General features: G+C 40.9%; 1 protein-coding gene across 1 annotated transcript in view; it reads right to left on the bottom strand.

Annotated features, from left to right (window-relative positions):
• The window catches only part of sspo (SCO-spondin), a 98,677-nt gene that overhangs the window by 44,487 nt on the left and 37,014 nt on the right, over positions 1 to 17,176 (bottom strand). The window contains exons 36-69 of the mRNA XM_066682558.1: positions 16,757 to 16,988; positions 16,288 to 16,437; positions 15,894 to 16,031; positions 15,357 to 15,539; positions 15,047 to 15,197; positions 14,293 to 14,452; positions 13,853 to 13,907; positions 13,592 to 13,708; positions 12,734 to 12,982; positions 12,226 to 12,353; positions 11,915 to 12,056; positions 11,237 to 11,410; positions 9,413 to 9,663; positions 9,219 to 9,237; positions 8,803 to 8,923; positions 8,069 to 8,282; positions 7,583 to 7,724; positions 7,236 to 7,415; positions 6,928 to 7,128; positions 6,144 to 6,299; positions 5,899 to 6,060; positions 4,741 to 4,905; positions 4,454 to 4,645; positions 3,991 to 4,113; positions 3,740 to 3,869; positions 3,480 to 3,605; positions 3,310 to 3,401; positions 2,329 to 2,511; positions 2,036 to 2,206; positions 1,447 to 1,699; positions 1,303 to 1,349; positions 1,040 to 1,210; positions 820 to 954; positions 88 to 230 (exon numbers count right to left, since the gene is read on the bottom strand). Of these exons, the coding sequence (XP_066538655.1) occupies positions 88 to 230; positions 820 to 954; positions 1,040 to 1,210; positions 1,303 to 1,349; positions 1,447 to 1,699; positions 2,036 to 2,206; positions 2,329 to 2,511; positions 3,310 to 3,401; positions 3,480 to 3,605; positions 3,740 to 3,869; positions 3,991 to 4,113; positions 4,454 to 4,645; positions 4,741 to 4,905; positions 5,899 to 6,060; positions 6,144 to 6,299; positions 6,928 to 7,128; positions 7,236 to 7,415; positions 7,583 to 7,724; positions 8,069 to 8,282; positions 8,803 to 8,923; positions 9,219 to 9,237; positions 9,413 to 9,663; positions 11,237 to 11,410; positions 11,915 to 12,056; positions 12,226 to 12,353; positions 12,734 to 12,982; positions 13,592 to 13,708; positions 13,853 to 13,907; positions 14,293 to 14,452; positions 15,047 to 15,197; positions 15,357 to 15,539; positions 15,894 to 16,031; positions 16,288 to 16,437; positions 16,757 to 16,988 (5,256 nt within the window). The remainder of the gene's footprint in view (positions 1 to 87; positions 231 to 819; positions 955 to 1,039; positions 1,211 to 1,302; positions 1,350 to 1,446; positions 1,700 to 2,035; positions 2,207 to 2,328; positions 2,512 to 3,309; positions 3,402 to 3,479; positions 3,606 to 3,739; positions 3,870 to 3,990; positions 4,114 to 4,453; positions 4,646 to 4,740; positions 4,906 to 5,898; positions 6,061 to 6,143; positions 6,300 to 6,927; positions 7,129 to 7,235; positions 7,416 to 7,582; positions 7,725 to 8,068; positions 8,283 to 8,802; positions 8,924 to 9,218; positions 9,238 to 9,412; positions 9,664 to 11,236; positions 11,411 to 11,914; positions 12,057 to 12,225; positions 12,354 to 12,733; positions 12,983 to 13,591; positions 13,709 to 13,852; positions 13,908 to 14,292; positions 14,453 to 15,046; positions 15,198 to 15,356; positions 15,540 to 15,893; positions 16,032 to 16,287; positions 16,438 to 16,756; positions 16,989 to 17,176) is intronic.

Here is a 17,176-nt window from a genome sequence, read left to right as displayed (position 1 = left end):
GAGCTCTGAGATTTTAATAAAGAGCTAAAATACAGTCACACCATCAACTGAGCCCATGCTGAAAGACACACACTGATAAACACACACCTGTAGGGCTGAGCCCTGTAGACACTGACATCCTGGAGAACATGTGAAGCTCGCCTCAGTCTCCAAACTCAAATCTGAGCAAAGGAGGATCTCTCTCACACATGGCGTCCATTCCTGACCCACAGCACAGCCGCTTCCATCATCTTCTCACAGGTAAAAAAAAAGGATGAGAAAAGGGTGAATGGAAAGTAGTAGAGATGATATTTTAGACCAAAACATTGGATTTTTAACATTGTGACTTATGGTTAATCTCATACTGCTGCAAGTGCTCCCTTCAGTGATTGTGGTGTTTTTAAGAGTTGATGCAGGGTTATTTTTTTTTCTTTTGGGAGTGGGATGGGGATCATTAAGTACCATATGCACCCTTTGGCTTCTTCTTGGTTAATTATTATGTTGACTTAGCATTACTGGATTTTTAACTTCTATTTAATCCTTTAAATTAAACTGGTTCTTCTTGTTAGTGTATCATTAACAGTAGTATATGTAAATTACCTCTATCCTGATCGACTGACCATTTCTTAACCATTTCCCTCTACAACTCCCACTTCAATCACTCTACTACAAACAGTCTGATGCAAAGGCTTAACCTTTTTATTCTGATATGGCAGGCTAACATAAATGCTTACAGGATAGTTACATGTAAGCATGCTCATGAAATGGTTGCAAAACCATGCCACATTTGTCTCATGATGGTTAAACATCTCTAAAAAGCATTCCTGAATGTGTACTCACCGCAGGGCTGCAGGTTGCAAGCACTGAACTGCTGCGGTGTGCCGTGGGTTCTGATTGGACCACGTGTTCTGTTCCTATATCCTCCACCACACGGCACTGAGCATTCAGACCATGCACTCCATGGCCCCTTTATACCTGCAAAAATAAACAGACCATCAAAGACTAGTAAACAGTGAAAGAGACAGGAAGACCCACAGATATGCATTGCATACATTCTTACCACTACAAGGGTAGATGCTGCATGTGTCCAGCCCAATACGGTCACCCTCACAGGGACGTCCCCCAAACGCTTGAGGTGGGTTTGTCCCTGAGCGATATCGCCTCCTGATACCCACATCACATGTCCTGCTGCATGTACTCCAGGACGTCCACTCACTCCAACCACAGTCAACTGAGATAACAGAGAGACAAGGAGATGTATGTCGGGGGTAATATTAAAAACTTAAATATGTTTTAGAGTTTTGGAAGCACAAGCCAACTCACCAGGACAGGGCTCTGTACCACAGTGCATCTCGCCATTAATGCATGTGCTGTTGGATGTAGCCACAAAAAAAGATGACTTTGATGCAAAAAGTTAGATAAATATTGATGGACTGTGACTAAAGCCAGCTATGACTGAAATATTACCAGTTATTGCATGTGTCATGTGGCACACTGGAGCCCTCAATGTAGAGCACCCCCTGGTAGTAGCAGGGGCAGTGGCTGAGAGGCACACAGGTGTTGTTGAATAAGTAGAGGCCTGGTGAGCAGTAGCAGCCATCATAACACTCTGTAGCACACTCTACCGAGGCCGTGGCATCAAGACACACACGCGGACATGCACCACCCTGAGCCTGGCATTGCTCTTTAGTCAAGTAGCTCATACCAGTGGGACACACGCCTTCAAACCCACAAGGTTAACAAACAAACACAATCAAAATCACATGCAAACAGTCAGTCACAGCTGTCCAAACAGGTGATATTGATCAGAAAAAGCAAAGGTAAGTTTAGAATTACTTGTTGTATTAATAAATGCTATTCCTATAGTCAAAAATATTCATTTTTACTTACACAATTATAGCCATGAAAAAATACAAATTTACCCTTATCTTTACATTATTCAGGATGTAAAATTTGTTCACTTCTTAACAATATGTATCTGCAGCTAAATTGGTTGTGTATTCTTGAAAACAGTCATTTGACACATTAGCAATATGGATAGAGTGTGCTGAATCACCTGAGCATGGCCTGGAGTTGCAGTCTCGAGTCTGTATGTGAGGACCCAGACAGGTACTGCCTCCGTAGAGAGGAGTGGGGGCACTACAGAAACGCTCTCGGGTCTGAGCTCCAGAATCACATTCTGACGAACACTCAGACCATGCAGACCATGCAGCCCAGCCCCCATTTACTGCAGAGACAGAGAGAGAAAGTTAATATGAATTTATCATAAATATTTAATTAGCCAATTTCAGGAGGAGAGGGCAAGTGGTGTTTGTGTGTGTGTGTGTGTGTGTGCGTATATGCACATACCTGGACAGTGTAATGTGTTGCAGGGCTCCATCTCTTCCCCCTCCCCAACACAGAGGGTGCTCAAATCAGTGTTATTACAGCTCCTAAAACGCCGCCTCATACCTACAGCATCCACATGATGGAAACATGTCTTACTGCACTCAGACCACATTGTCCACTCACTCCATGGAGCGCCTTTGGAATCTAGAGTCACATATAAATAAACAAAATGGCATTTTATATCTTACTCTAGTTTCTATAACTAATTGCACTTATTGTAAAAAAGGAACAACTACCAGATATTAGCAAATACATTAATAAGTTCATGGTAGGGCTAGGCGATATGACCAAAAAACTCATATCTCGACTTATGGCAATATGGCAAAAGTCTTGTTGAATTAAAAACCACAGTATAATTTGGAACGGTTTTATATCGCCCACCGCTAGTTCATAGTATAAATCATACATCATTATCATTTTTTTTTTTTTCCTCCCCCTTCTCTCCCCCTCCTCTTTGTGTAAAGCGACCTTGGGTATTAGAAAGGCGCTATATAAATATAACTTAAAATAAACCACATATCGCTACTGTCCAAAAAAAAAAAAACAAGAATTTCCCTGTAACTGTAACTCTACAAGGAAAGGAAAAAACCTTCTTAACTTTCAAACATTCAAAGTACAAAAGATTGTACTTGGAGTATTTCTATTGGTCCGTTCATCATGAAATTTTCACACAATGTGAAGGGCAGCTGTGGTGTGCAAATGATGTAGTAAAGTAAACATCGACAAAAATGGAGACACGTGTTTTTGATTGGACAGCAGCGATATACAAGTCTACTTGACACCATTACATTAAAAGTCGGATGTTGAGATTTGGGCTGATTTAGACATAGGCTGCACCGACATGTCAAATTTGTCTGTATGTGCTGAATTACTTTATGTTGATTATTGCATGTTTGAAGTTAAGGCCTGTGTGCTGTTAAAAATGAACAGCTGTAATCTGACCTGGTGGGCAGGGTGCGTAACACTGTCGCACTTCAGCCGCGTCTCCATCACACGGCTCTACATCCATAGCTTCGGAAGAAGTGAGGGCAGACCTGTGACAACAAAAACTGTAAAGTAAGTTTATTTTCTTTTTAAATGAGTAATCAACATATACCAGCATATCAGCTTACCTAAATCTCTGCTGTATACCAATTCCACAGCTGCTGTCACAGGATGTCCATAAGGACCAGGCTGACCATTCACATATGGACATACAGCTGGAGTTCTTGCAGGAAACATGGCCATCTTGACACATACTGCAGGATTTAACATACATTAAACAGTGAGCAATGGCATGTAGGAAAATTAACACCCAAACAAGATTTGGTCACTTCCTCAAGGAGTTAAAAATGACCAAAAATCAGTGATAGTAACATTTAACTTCACTGACCATGAAGTACAGTTGTCTATGACGGTCTCCTCCCCTGGCTGCAGCACTGACCCTTCCCATAAACACAAACACTTGCTGGCATTGACACAGTGGCCATCTTGAAGAAAAAGACCATCAGGACACCGGCACCCTGGAAAAACAGTACTATGTTTAACGTGGTAGAAAAAGGAGGCATAATAACATGATATTAAGAGAAAACAGAGCCAGAGTAATTTGTGTTGTCAGCTGTGATTACGCTCCAGACCTGATACCTGTAATACAGTGGGCAGAGCAGTTCCTCTCAGAGTGAAGGTCAGAGCAGGTCCGAGGGCATGGCTCCACCCTCCCTGCTGCACAGTCCAGCTCTGTCACCAGCACCAAGCCATTAGTGCAGCCTAGTGCACATAACAGACATCCAAATAAGTGCTTCTTTGAGCAACAATGAACAGTTCTATATACTACAAAGTTCTCTACAGTTTCATTTAGTTTGTAGAAACATATACAATAAATTATAAAATGTTAATTGTGTTCAGAATTATCAATAGAACCCCACATAAATTAATTAGCACTGAAAATATTCATTCATCCTCCTCATTAACTAACATTAGAATGTGTTAAACTTTCTAATGTTTGCTACTTAAAATTAATTCACTACTTCATGTTAATATTTGTCTCAATGCAATTCCTCAGTCACTGATCAAACCTTCATGCACAGTCAGCAGCGGGTACACACACCTGTCTGTGAGGTCGAGTCATTTCCGCATGGCTGTGTGTTGCAACTTTGCGTCTGCGCAATCATTCCCTCACATTCCTTCCCACCATTTTTGGCCGGAGGGTTGGAGCAGGATCTGTTCCTCGTTCTTAGACCACCGCTGCACTCTGCATCACACTGTGACCACTCACTCCACTCTGCCCACTGTCCATTCACTAAGAGACAGCGATGAAAGATATAGCCACAGGGACTTATTTACAATTCTGAGTAAACATTTTTATTGGTCTAGTATCATGCTGTGTGCACTTACCTGGGCAGGCCTGGAGGAAGCATGCCCTGCTGTCAAACTGAGCTCCACCACAGAAGCCTCCAGCTCGAGCGTCTCTAAGGATCTCTCGCTTACGAAAAAGAGAACCCAGGCCACAAGATGCGCTACACTGACTCCATGCTGTCCACGGTGACAACACACAGTCCACTGCAGGAGACAGAATATACACATTCATTCACTCATTCATTTACTGTCTGTAACCACTTATTCAGTTTAGGGTCACGGTGGGTTCAGAGCCTACCAGAATCATTGGGCACTAGGCAGGAATACACCCTTCACAGGGCGAAACATTCACATATTCACTCACACTTCTGAGCCACCGATCCAACTACAAACGTGTGTTTTTGGACCGCGGGAGGAAACCAGAGCACCCCGAGGAAACCCACGTGGATACAGGGAGAACACACCAAACTCCTAACAGACAGTCACCCAGAGCAGGAGTTGAACCCACAACCTCCAGGTCCCTGGAGCTGTGTGACTGTGACACTACCTGCTGCACCACCGTGCCGCTCACAGCCACTCAGTCTTATCCTGATCTACTGAGAGAGCTATTTGAGCGATATTAAAGATAATGAATAAAACATGAATTTGTTATGAATTTGTTACCTGTACACTAGTCTCAGCCATAGACGTTCCGTCCACAAGTAGACGGAGAGTCTGATACTTTCAGTGTGTTAAACTGGCTTCAATGTCAAGATTCTTCCAGGTGTATTAAGACATGTGATTGGTCCTTTTGCATGTCAGACAATTTTTCTGTTTTTACTTAGCTACGTTAATTGGTGAATGAGGTTGGCAATGTGAGACTCCCTGTAGACTAGGTCTTTCAGTATCCTTTAAGTGTTTCAACTATCTCACTAGTGTTGCAGTCACACAGCTCCAGGGACCTGGAGGTTGTGGGTTCGAGCCTGGTATATTGGCAACTCAAAAGTTTCCATAGGTGTGAGTGAGTGTGTATGAGTCGCCCTGTGAAGGACTGGCACCAACTTCAGGGTTGTTGAATGAATTTTCTATTTACGACTGCCTACTGATTTCCTACTGTAACTCTCCTGCACTCGAATCTATCTTCATCTAAATCACTAAAGCTTTTCCTGCCACCACTTGAGCAGATTTCTGAACTGAAATGTGTATTAGGAAATGTACCACAGTCTTTCTCATCTGAACCATCAGCACAGTCTTTATGGAGGTCACACTTCTTGTCCAGGCGCACACACTCCCCACTGGTGCAGGTGAACTGCTTGGCAGAACAGCGGCTGGGCACTGAGGGGCGCTGCGTAGGTGTTAGTGGAGGTGGTGTGGAGAAACCTAAAGAATGAGGTTTAGAGATGAACTAAGAAAATAAATATGCACTTAAATGAGAAATAATTCCTGGGAATATATTTAGGTACCGCAGCGATCCTCATCGGAGCCGTCAGGACAGTCCTCTTGTCCGTCACACACCAGCTCTGCTCCCACACAGCCGACGCTCCTGCAAGTGAATTGACCCTCCACGCATAGCACCCTGGGTAAACCACCATCATGAGGTGTTGTTATGTCCCACAATCCTGCATCAAAGTGGAAAAAAAGTTTCAAAACTGGGTAAGAAATCATTTCATATTTCTCATCATCCTATTTTATTTGTGTTCATTTTCCTGATGTCCGCTTTTCGGCTGTTTTCTCTAGTCATTTTCCTCCGTTCCTCTGTTGCGACACATTACTCCAAATAAGGAAACTTTTAAAGAGAAGGACAAAACCTTTTTACATTTGAAATGAGGTTAACTGAAGGATCTGTTTCTGTAATTCTGGAGCATTACTACTACTATGTTCTTGGGAAATTGGGACTTTGAAAACAGCATATACATTTCCATATTGTATAAAAATCTCCAAAATTATGCAGATAATGTCCAGAGAGCAGCGATATAAAAAAGACAGCTGATTAAATAAATTGTATTTTGCCTCTCTGCTAAAGTAAATTAAAAGTACAGGCCTGGATACTTGTTTAACTCTCATTTTTATCAGCTACATATAATGTACATTTAAACTGTTAAATTCAAAACAAGCAAAAATTTCATGGCATAGGCCAGTGATTCAGCTAACTGCCTTGTTTTACACAGTAATACTGCATTTTTCTTCAGTCTATAGATATGTTTGTCCACAATACATCAGGCTAAAAGTAGGAAAAACAGTGTCTACCTGGTTGTCCTGTTGGTCCCTGAGGGCCCAAACCAGGCGAGCCAGTCACAAGAGAAGCAACTGTGGCCACACCAGGACGGCCATCTTGTGGACTCTTGGTATGAAGTCCAGGTGATCCAGATGTGAATTCCTGATAGCCTGGACTTCCTGCTGTTGATGTGTGATTCTGTAATCCTGGTAATCCTGGAGTAGGGACTGTGCCTAATAGCAAAGTAGTTTAATGGATGAGTCCAAAAATATGTTACAAAATTAAAATGCAATGTGAAATATATATTTCACATTTTACTCAGTGCTAGTTAAATACTCACCACAGCCGAGCTCATCTGAGTGGTCTATACAGTCTGGTTTGCCATTACAGAGAGCTGTAGCAGGTACACACTCGCCACTGACACAGGAAAACTGACCTGGCTCACAGCGCCACACAGTCACCACCCCAACATCAGGGGGTGCAGTGGACACTACAGGACTGCTGGGAGTGACCAGCTCTTCTGAAAACAGTAAATACAATGAAAAATACTTTTCCTTCAGCTCACAGCTACAATCAACATATATTTATGCTTTTATTTCAGTTAATACAATACTACTTTAAAGATTAAAAATGTCAATAAACTTTAAAAAATATAACCTGTCCATGAACGAGTGAAATAAAACCCACCTGCTCTGCAGCCCAGTATCTCCACTCTGAGGTAGAAGGTGTGGCGATATTGCACTGGTATGATACGCAGGTAGCGAGCCTTCACCAGCCTGTCCAGCCAGCGAGTGACTGGAGTCCTGCCCACCATCCTCACCTCAAAGATCTGTCAATGAACATATAAAAATCACTGTGTAAAGCTGACCAGCCTACAACATTCACCCAATGCTATTTTGGCATTAAACACTATATTGTATCTTCTCTAGCGAGGAGTGGGTATCAGTACAGACTTGCAGAGTATCTGACAATCATTTAATCAGATAATGATGAGGGCAAAAGTCATAAAAATCTGTTTGTGGTTAATTTTCACAAATGCCTGCATTGACCAGTCTTCATTGAAGAATTAAAATATGTACCAGTCCTGGAAGACTAACTCTGCATCACTGACAGCAAGCCTAATAGGCACACAAACAAAACTGTTTTGTTGCGAAGCTGTCCATTCTCCAGTACCTTGGGGGCTGAGCCTCTGACCCCAGCCTCAGTGAAGTCAGTGAAGTAGCTCTCAGTCAGGGCAAAGGCCAGGCGGTACTTGGTGAGGTAGCCCCACATTCGCTCACTGCCCTGAGTGATTACCCCTGAAATCCAGGTGGGCTCCAGGAAATCCACCTGCAAATAGGGGTTGGGGTCTCCTGGTAATGGGCTCCAGCCAGGCTCCATGACTAAACTATTATATAAAGATAGGATTAAGATAAATGGATAATATAGCAATTAAGTTTGATACATGATACAATAAAAATACAGGTGCTAAAGCACCAATGCAGAGAAATGACATTTGTACTTTTAAATGCCAAAGCTTACACAGAGCAGTATATAAAGAAAACAGCAGGTTATTAGACACAGTAAAAAATAGAGAACTAACAGCTACATATTAACTAACATAAATGTTAGTTTATCCATTTATTTACTAATATACTAGAAAAAATGTAACTATAATAATTTGAAGATATATCAAATCATTGTTCTTCTTAAGTATATACATACACATTAGTATATGTAGCTAGATATTAGCCACGCATACTAGTCACCTCTATCATAAGTGAACTTTTGAATATTATTGTACAACTACATGAAGCAGATAAGTGACCACAGTTGATATCTGATGAATTTGTGATCTCTACATATGGTTTTTCCTTCTGGTACACAGAAGAACATCATATAACCACTGCATGAGCTCAGACACGCACACATTAGGCACAACATTTAGACGGCCTGCGTCAGCTGGGTTATTCTCTCTGGATGATGAAGAGGTCAGTTGGCCATAATGAACACGACCGTCTTCCAGCCCCAGTGGAGAGGAGCAGACTCCTGAAATAGACACATTGAAAATACCAATCACATTCAAGAACAGCCTGTTAAATCTAAAATAGCATACACATTCAAGACAGGAATGGATCTCAGATCAAAAGGAGCTTATTATTTAACTATTTCCTTACTGTAACAATAAAAGAAGTTTAGCATGATGAAGTAGATTTAATTTTTTTAAATAGTAGCCCATAATATGAAGGACATAAAACAGCAAGATTGAAAAATCCTTGTAGTAAGAGAGATGATTAATGGGTTAATCATGTTGAACAACAAGCTGAAATCCAATGTTACTTACCTCTAGGTCCAGGCCTTCCCTTTAAAAAGCACATGAAAAGAGAAGGCATGATTATTTTCACTTGTAGCCAGCTGTTATTTCCAAAAAATCCATCAAATAATTATGATTACTGACTGCAAAGCAGTTAATCACAACCTCCTGATAATAGGACCAACACAATACATTTGTTTTTACTGTGATTAGGAATGTCTTACAGCTGTAGTAACGGTTGCTGTGGTGGTGGCAATGGTAACAGCCATCATACTGGGGGTCCTGAGTGGAACAGGTGTGGGAGTGACATGGGTGATATTTGCATGTGGGACGCAGCCTTTTTCATCGGCTCCATCTGGACACTGAAGGAGTCCATCACATCGTGCTGCTGACTCTACACAGCCCCCTGGAGGAGGACAAGAGAACTGACCCTCAGGGCAGCCTTTGGAGCTTTGGGTATGAGAAGGCATTGTTCCTAAAGAAAATCACAACAAACTTCAGAGCAGGAAGAGGCACTGATGAAAGTTAAATGCTAAAATTGGTCCTGTATAAACGTAATTAACCTTTCTATGAACCACTTGTTAAGAGTGACTAGCCTTTCTGGTTATTTCTGGTGACCAGCTAATGCTGGGAACTACATAGTTATTTTCAAAGTTGACATGCTTTAAAAGGGCAATGTCCTACATAATTTCTTGCTTTTAATATCTGTGTAGTTTTTTGTGGGAGTTAAGAATCAATTCATGTTTACATGACAATTTTCCAACTTCTCTTCTTCTCTTAAAGGCTAAGCACCAGCTATATGAAAGTGTCAAACAAATAAATACAGTGGAATTTGAGTTCCTAACTTGTGTTTATTGATAGTCAGAAAACATGTTATTTCTTACTAATTCAAGGAATAAGGGTTAAAAGACCGTTGGTCCCCCCCCAATGGTGTTCGGAAACTCTAATAGGCGTCTTGCCTGTGACGTAGATGGTGAACAACTCTAGAAGTCGCACTTAATTTAATGCAAAATGACAAAAATGTGTGTTGTTTTTGGCTGCAATCATTCAATGTACAGTGGGACATCTGTGCACAAATAGCCAAAAGATCCCAAAATATCCAGAAAATGGACTAAATTTGTCAACTTTAAACGGGCACTTTGGAAAGGACCATCCGCTCACTCCGTTATCTGTAGCTCATTTCACTGGCGCTTTTCCAACAATATGGGCATGTAGGGAAACCAACGAAAGGTGTTCAAGAGCCTCTGTAACATGGAGGTAAACAGGGTAAGGACACTCACTTTGCCTGTTTTAGTTGGTGTTAGTTAACGTTAGCTTGACTTGCTAAACTCAGATTGGCTCAGATTATACTCGGCTACGTAGCTGCATTACGGAGGTTTATAGTGTCGGATGAATTCGAGTTCGACTTCTATCACATTACAAGAATAACGGTACCTCTAAATTTGAATTTAGCTTATTGCTAGGCTATTGTCATGAATAATGTTGGTTATTTAGCTAGCTAGATACTGTCATAACAGTCAGTCATAACGGTGTTTTACCGCGGCGTTGTTCAGCTGTTGTCCACCAGTGACGTCACAGTTGCGTTCAAGAATTTCCGTAGCGAGCTCGGGTTTTTCCGTCAATTTAAAAAAATTGTCAGTTTTAAAGCAAATTAAGCTGCTATTTTCATTTTAATTCATACTTATATATGTCAGTAACTAAAATAATGTGAAATATTCATGGAGGTCCATTAAGTGGTGTTTAGCCTTTAATTTCAGAAAGATTGGTTGGTTTGCCTTTAAAAACATAGCATTTTCTGATTCGCTGACCTGTACTCTGCATGTTTCAAAAAGCTGTTCAGACTGTATTAGGGACCACTGGTCCTTTAAGATACATATCAGAATAATCCTAGAGTTTAATATTTGAAAAAGAAAACAATACATAACAATATGTATATATACCCGCACAATGTGTACCTGATTATTAGGTACATTTTACACACAGACATGATGCACACAGGCACATGGTATGTGACTCTTCCTAATCCAGACCTTTCTTTTTTTACCCACCACAGTTCAGTTCATCTGAACCATCTCCACAGTCATTGACCCCATCACAGAGGACTCCTTGTGGCCCGGTGGACACACAGCGGCCATTTCCACACTGGAACTCTCTCTCTCTGCAGGGACTGAGTGAGGGGGGTATGGATACAGTGGGAGGATGGGTGGACCACCACTTATGCTCTGAGAGAAGGGGAGAGGGAAGGAGGAAAAGAGATGAAGGCAGATATGAAAGGACAGTTCCTTATTCTGCAATAAAGGCAAAATAAAATGCATTAGTTAACACTTACTATTTGTGATTTTTTTATTATTAATAAAACAGGGCTGGCATGTAAGGAGTCAGGCTGACAATGACATGTACTAAAGGTGAATGAACAAGAACCATAGAGAGCTGGGATATCCAGTCAAAATAGAATGTGACATCAGAAGAAAACAGACCGAATGGACAGAATTACACACCCCATAACAACAGTATTGTGCAGCAAGCAGGTTTATATGTTTATAAAAAATGTTTTATTAAATTGTATAGAAAATAAAGCAGAAAATAGTAATATTAGCTGAAAAATTAAAAGTAAAAATGGTGAAACAGTGAGACTAAGCAATTTGAAATCCGAAAGTTGCGTCATTTTGTAATGCACCATTTTAATAAACTAGAAGTGTCTAAAAGGGAAAGTGAAATTTACACACCACCTCCACAGCCCATGAGCTCCACTCGCAGGTAAATGCCATTTTGAAAATCGTGAGGCATCACACGCACAAACTCAGCCAACACCATCCTGTCCAACCTTATCTGGGCCACACTTTGTTCATCATGGTTACCTAGAAATACCTGGACAGAATATTGGCAAATGTGTATTTGTTTTTTGTATCTGAGTGTGGCACACACAGGGTATTCAAGAGACATGGCCTCACCACTTAGCTTTATTTGTATATATATATATATATATAATATACATTTATATCTTATGAGAAATTGTAATTGTAATAAACTCACTGACCTTTGCTTTAGGGCGAGCATCTGTGAGGAGTTCTTTGTAGGTGTACCACTGGCTGCCATCACTGCTAAACTGTAGGTAGAAACTGGACACAAAGGTGCCAAACTGTCCTCCACCCTGGGTGAGCAGCCCTGGAACCAACAGCACAGACAGGAATGGTGAAAAACTACATCTACTGCACTAAATGTTGATTTGAAATTAGATATAAACAGATACAATAAGACAGTGATTATTGGTGTTATACTTACATTGTCATTTAAAAGAAAGTTAATGGATGCACAAATGCATGGATGAACGGATGGATGGATGGATGGATGGATGAACGAATGAAGTAATGGATGGATGGATGAATGAATGAAGTAATGGATGGATGGATGTTATTACTGCAAATTAATAATTCTAGCAATAACATTTACATATATATTTTAATTTAAAAACTCATGTATTGGTTTTCAATACTTAAATATAATTTTAATAAATACATTATTTGGAAACTGGTGGTGGGAGGCACCTGTGATGTTATAAGGCTTGAGCAGGTCTATCTGCAAGTAAGGGGTCTGGGTGTTGTGTGAGTGGCTGTGGTGGCTGGATTCTGGTAGCTCTCTATACTGCTCTGGCTCAGGACTCCATCCCTGCAGGTCACTTTGGGGGTCAAATGCATTGAGTCGTCCAGAAGAAGCTGGGTGACCAGGCTGCTGAGAAGAGGCACTGAAGCTGGAGTCAGGCAGTGACTGAACACCCAGAGGAGACCAACATTCATCTGGAAAGAGCAAGTAAAATTGAATGTACAGTAAATGTGAAGAACCTTTTAAACACAGGTCACAAAATGCTTAAAGTTTCCGTTTTATTTTGAGGTACATCTGTTTGCAAAGTCACACCAGCACACACATTCGTAGTCTTGGACCAGACAACCAGAAGTTACAGAAAGACAGGGTATGCTACAAAAACATGGCAGTGACCCTAATGATAGCAAATAATTATTTTCTCATTTATTGTATCGTTACTGTCATTGTTCACATCTTTAAAATGAACAATATATTCTTTTTTGGCAATTCATTGCCTGAAACAGCTTATTCAGTTCAGTGTCGCGGTGGGTCTGGAGCCTACCCCGATTCATTGGGCGCAAGGTGGGAACACACCCTGGAGGGGCACCAGTCCTTCACAGGGTGACACGCATTCACACATTCACTCACACCTATGGACACTTAGAGTTGCCAATCCACCCACCAACGCGTGTTTTTGGACTGTGGGAGGAAACCGGAGCACCGGGTAATCAGGTAAGCTGAACATGGCTAAAAAACGTATGCCCTAATGCCATTATTCTACACTTGTGGTAACAACATGAGGTGTGGTACTGTTTGGTACTGACCTTCAGGTGGAAGAGGAAAGGTCGGCACATATGGTGTCCCCTCTGGGCCTGGGGAGGACTCAACAGTAACAGGTAAGGCAGCAGGAATGGTTGGGGTGGTGATGTTTCCAAAGTCAGCTAAATGTGAAAATATTACATTTTTTATTTAGTCTATTTTGTTTTATTTATTTATTTATTTATTTTTTGTTACTGAAATTCATTCATATGGTTGATATTCATACAAATACTTTATGAGTTATCTATGCGGAGTTGGTCAGTTACCTTTTTCTTCACAGTAGCAACACTTGTCTCCTTCGGCTGGTATCAGAGCTTGACCCTAAAGTAACAAAACAGATTGCTTTAGAAATGAAAGTCATGAAAGGAACTTATATTCAGGAAAGAATATTTTAATGTTTGGTAAATAGAATAGACAACACGCAAAATGAAAATATGGTGAAATATAAACCAACTTTTATTCAAATTTGTATGTAATTACTGGGTTTAACATGCCTTAGGTAATAGTTTATAAGCACTTCATGAAACTGTGCATTAAATATTCAACAGTGTGCCATCCGTAGAGAATGTTTTTACTTAGTCAACTCCAAACCAATTGCATAAAATGGCCAATAAGATAATCAGTTACCACTATTTGACACTCTTGTAAATTTTCAATCCAATCTAGCCATGGAAGAAACAGACAAACACAGTGAACATATACACACCTGAGGGCATCCAGTCACAATGTATGGGCAGAAAAGCGCACACTGGACTGTAAGGTTGGGTAAACAATGGCAAAGCTGGCATTGTCCCACTTTCCAACGATCTCCCACTGCATGTGAGTGACCCTGATACTCACAATCCTTACAAGGTTCTGTCTGACAGCTGGAAAGACACATGCAGGTAATAAAGGCAATACACACAAACAAACCCACACACACCCCGAATCACAGGAATATGAAAAACTGATCTGAACATCGTGTAAACATCAGGCAAATTCACAGAGAAGGAAAAACACAGCATAACATGTTTATGAAAATAAATTAAAAAAAGATTTTATTTCCTGTAATCCTTCATCATGAAATGGTAGCCACAGCAAAAAGGGCAATTAAAAATGATGAACAAGTAAAAACTTTTATTCAGAAACTGATGACATTTACTTTAAAACCTAGATAAAGGGGATCGAGGGATTCATAAATGGGCTCAACCAGCAGCAGCAGAGGGGTATTTCTGTGAAAATTACAGGAACTTAAACAGACATTTTGAATTCAATTATGATGCTTGAATGAGGCCAGGTTTAGACTTCTTCTCTTCAAGTAATTTCAAATAATAATAACCAGGCACCTTACCACAAATCTGCTCAGGTATTTCAAAAGATTGTATTACTATGGTTACTACTTAATTAATTCCATGCTGATTTAGTCTTTATAAACATCCATTCTATGAAATTAATAAACAGTAAAGAACAGAAATTCATACCGCCTGGCTTTCCGGTAAATTCCACGACACTGCCGGCCACTGCCATGTTTGGAGGGGTTGTTTGGGCTGCGAAAGGACCACTGGACACTCTGCACTCCACATGGACCCAGACACTCCCCCCATGAAGACCAAGATGACCAGCCGCAGTGTACTGGGGTAAAATAGACACACATTACATATATGTACATACTCAAATATTTATAAAACCTTTATGTCTCTCTGAGAGAGAGAGGAGAGAGAGAGAGAGAGAGAGAGAGAGAGAGAGAGAGAGAGAGAGAGAGAGAGAGAGAGAGATCTGAAAATGTTGTACCTGAGCATTCTGGGTTGGCCTGACATTGCTGCGGTCTGCCTCTCTCACACCTACAAATTTCACAGCCCATCTTCACCTGCTGCCCTGGCCAGTACTTCACTCCAGACACTTCACAAATACATTCCTCTGGCAACACACACTGCTGCAATTGATTCATGACCTTACCCTCTGGACACCAGCAACCTACTCAGATGAATATAGAAGGACAGAAAGAAAACTACACAGTGAGAAAGACAAATGATGCAGACAAAATCACAGATTTAGAGAGCGATTATGATTAAATCTGAAACTATTGAAGAGTCACCACCTGGAGTAGAAGCTTGTGAGCTTAAAGTTATCTTGCTCTCTAAGTGTTAGAGAGAGGGGTATAAAGCCCCACAGCCCAGTGTATGTTTCTGTTCTCTGGTGTGGCTGAAGTCTATGAGAGGGAGTTGTGTTTATGATCCAGAATGTATCATTTGATATCTGTATCTCTCCATAATGCCCTTATACTGCTCCTCCCTATACACCTGATTTTGAAAGAAACACTGTGTTTACCTGTAAAGCATGGTGCGCTGGGATCACAGGAGGTGCCACTGGATATATGAGCACAAGTCTTAGGACATGGGACACAACTGTGTGTGACTAGGCCAGCAGGACAGGAGACATTAGCGCAGTCATCCTGAGAGCATGGCTCTGGACACAAAGGGTAAAGAGAAAAGCAGGAGATGAGAGCTTTATATTGAAATATTGTATAGACTTCTATCTGTAAGTGCACATGAAACACATTGTCAACAGACATTCAACATTCAGTCACTGTCCCAAAAAATAAATAAATAAAATTACATTGATGATGTGGAAAAATAAAAAATGGAAAAACATGGAGATATATATTTTTTTCTTTGAACTAGAGCAATAAATCTAATATAACATTAAAGTTTTGTGTGCTCACTGATCTCAGTGGTCAGAGCTTCCCCTGGAAGCGCTGCACAGGTTCGGCCTCCATTCTGTGGAGGAATACACTCTCTTTGACGGAGCTCCACACCCCCGCAACCTTTACTGCAGTTAGACCAAGTTGTCCATGGTGACCAATGTCCATCAACTGTTAAAAAAACACACATTGAATAGTTAATCAACAGAATAAAACAAGCAATAACAAACACATTTCTCACACCATCAGTGTTCACACTACTCAGACTGTCACAGCTGTATCTGCAGATGCATTTAATCTATTGTTTATGTTTATTTATTCCAATCAACCTCATATCAATTCGCAGTAATACGAACACCATATGTACACTAAGGCCTTCAATAACAGAAGGGCACCTACACTGTCTTCACTTATGCAATCTAATTACATCACTAATGCCTTCCTAATGTAGACACCTATAGGGCAGTACTACAGAACAGATGGCTCTCACCAGGACACGCTGAGGCGTAGCACTGCTGTCGTTGTGTGTCTTCGCCCCTGCAGTGTCCCAGTGCATCCCCCAGAGGGCACTGTCTGTGCCTGCTCATAGTACCGGCTCCACACGAATGGCTACAAGTGCTCCAGGACCCCCATGAACCCCAGTTCCGACAGCCCTGTTCATCAGAGGGCCCCTCATCCGCAAGCGAAGAAATATCAGGACAGTCTGCTACTCCGTTGCACACCTTAAACAACACAGATTTTAAATGCTGGGGTGCAGGTAAAATATTTTGTGACTACAAGAAACATTACAAAAAATAGAAATGCAGCATGATGATGTCAGAACAAATTTATTTTATTTATTTTAATGGAACCTACTCGAACAAGTTCTTATTCTAAGTATTTTGGACCATTTCTATTGGTCCATTTGACA

The sequence above is a fragment of the Hoplias malabaricus genome, chromosome 10 (assembly GCF_029633855.1).
Source record: "Hoplias malabaricus isolate fHopMal1 chromosome 10, fHopMal1.hap1, whole genome shotgun sequence".
In the NCBI taxonomy this organism is placed as follows: domain Eukaryota; kingdom Metazoa; phylum Chordata; class Actinopteri; order Characiformes; family Erythrinidae; genus Hoplias; species Hoplias malabaricus.
This window is presented reverse-complemented; position numbering and strand designations above follow the sequence as displayed.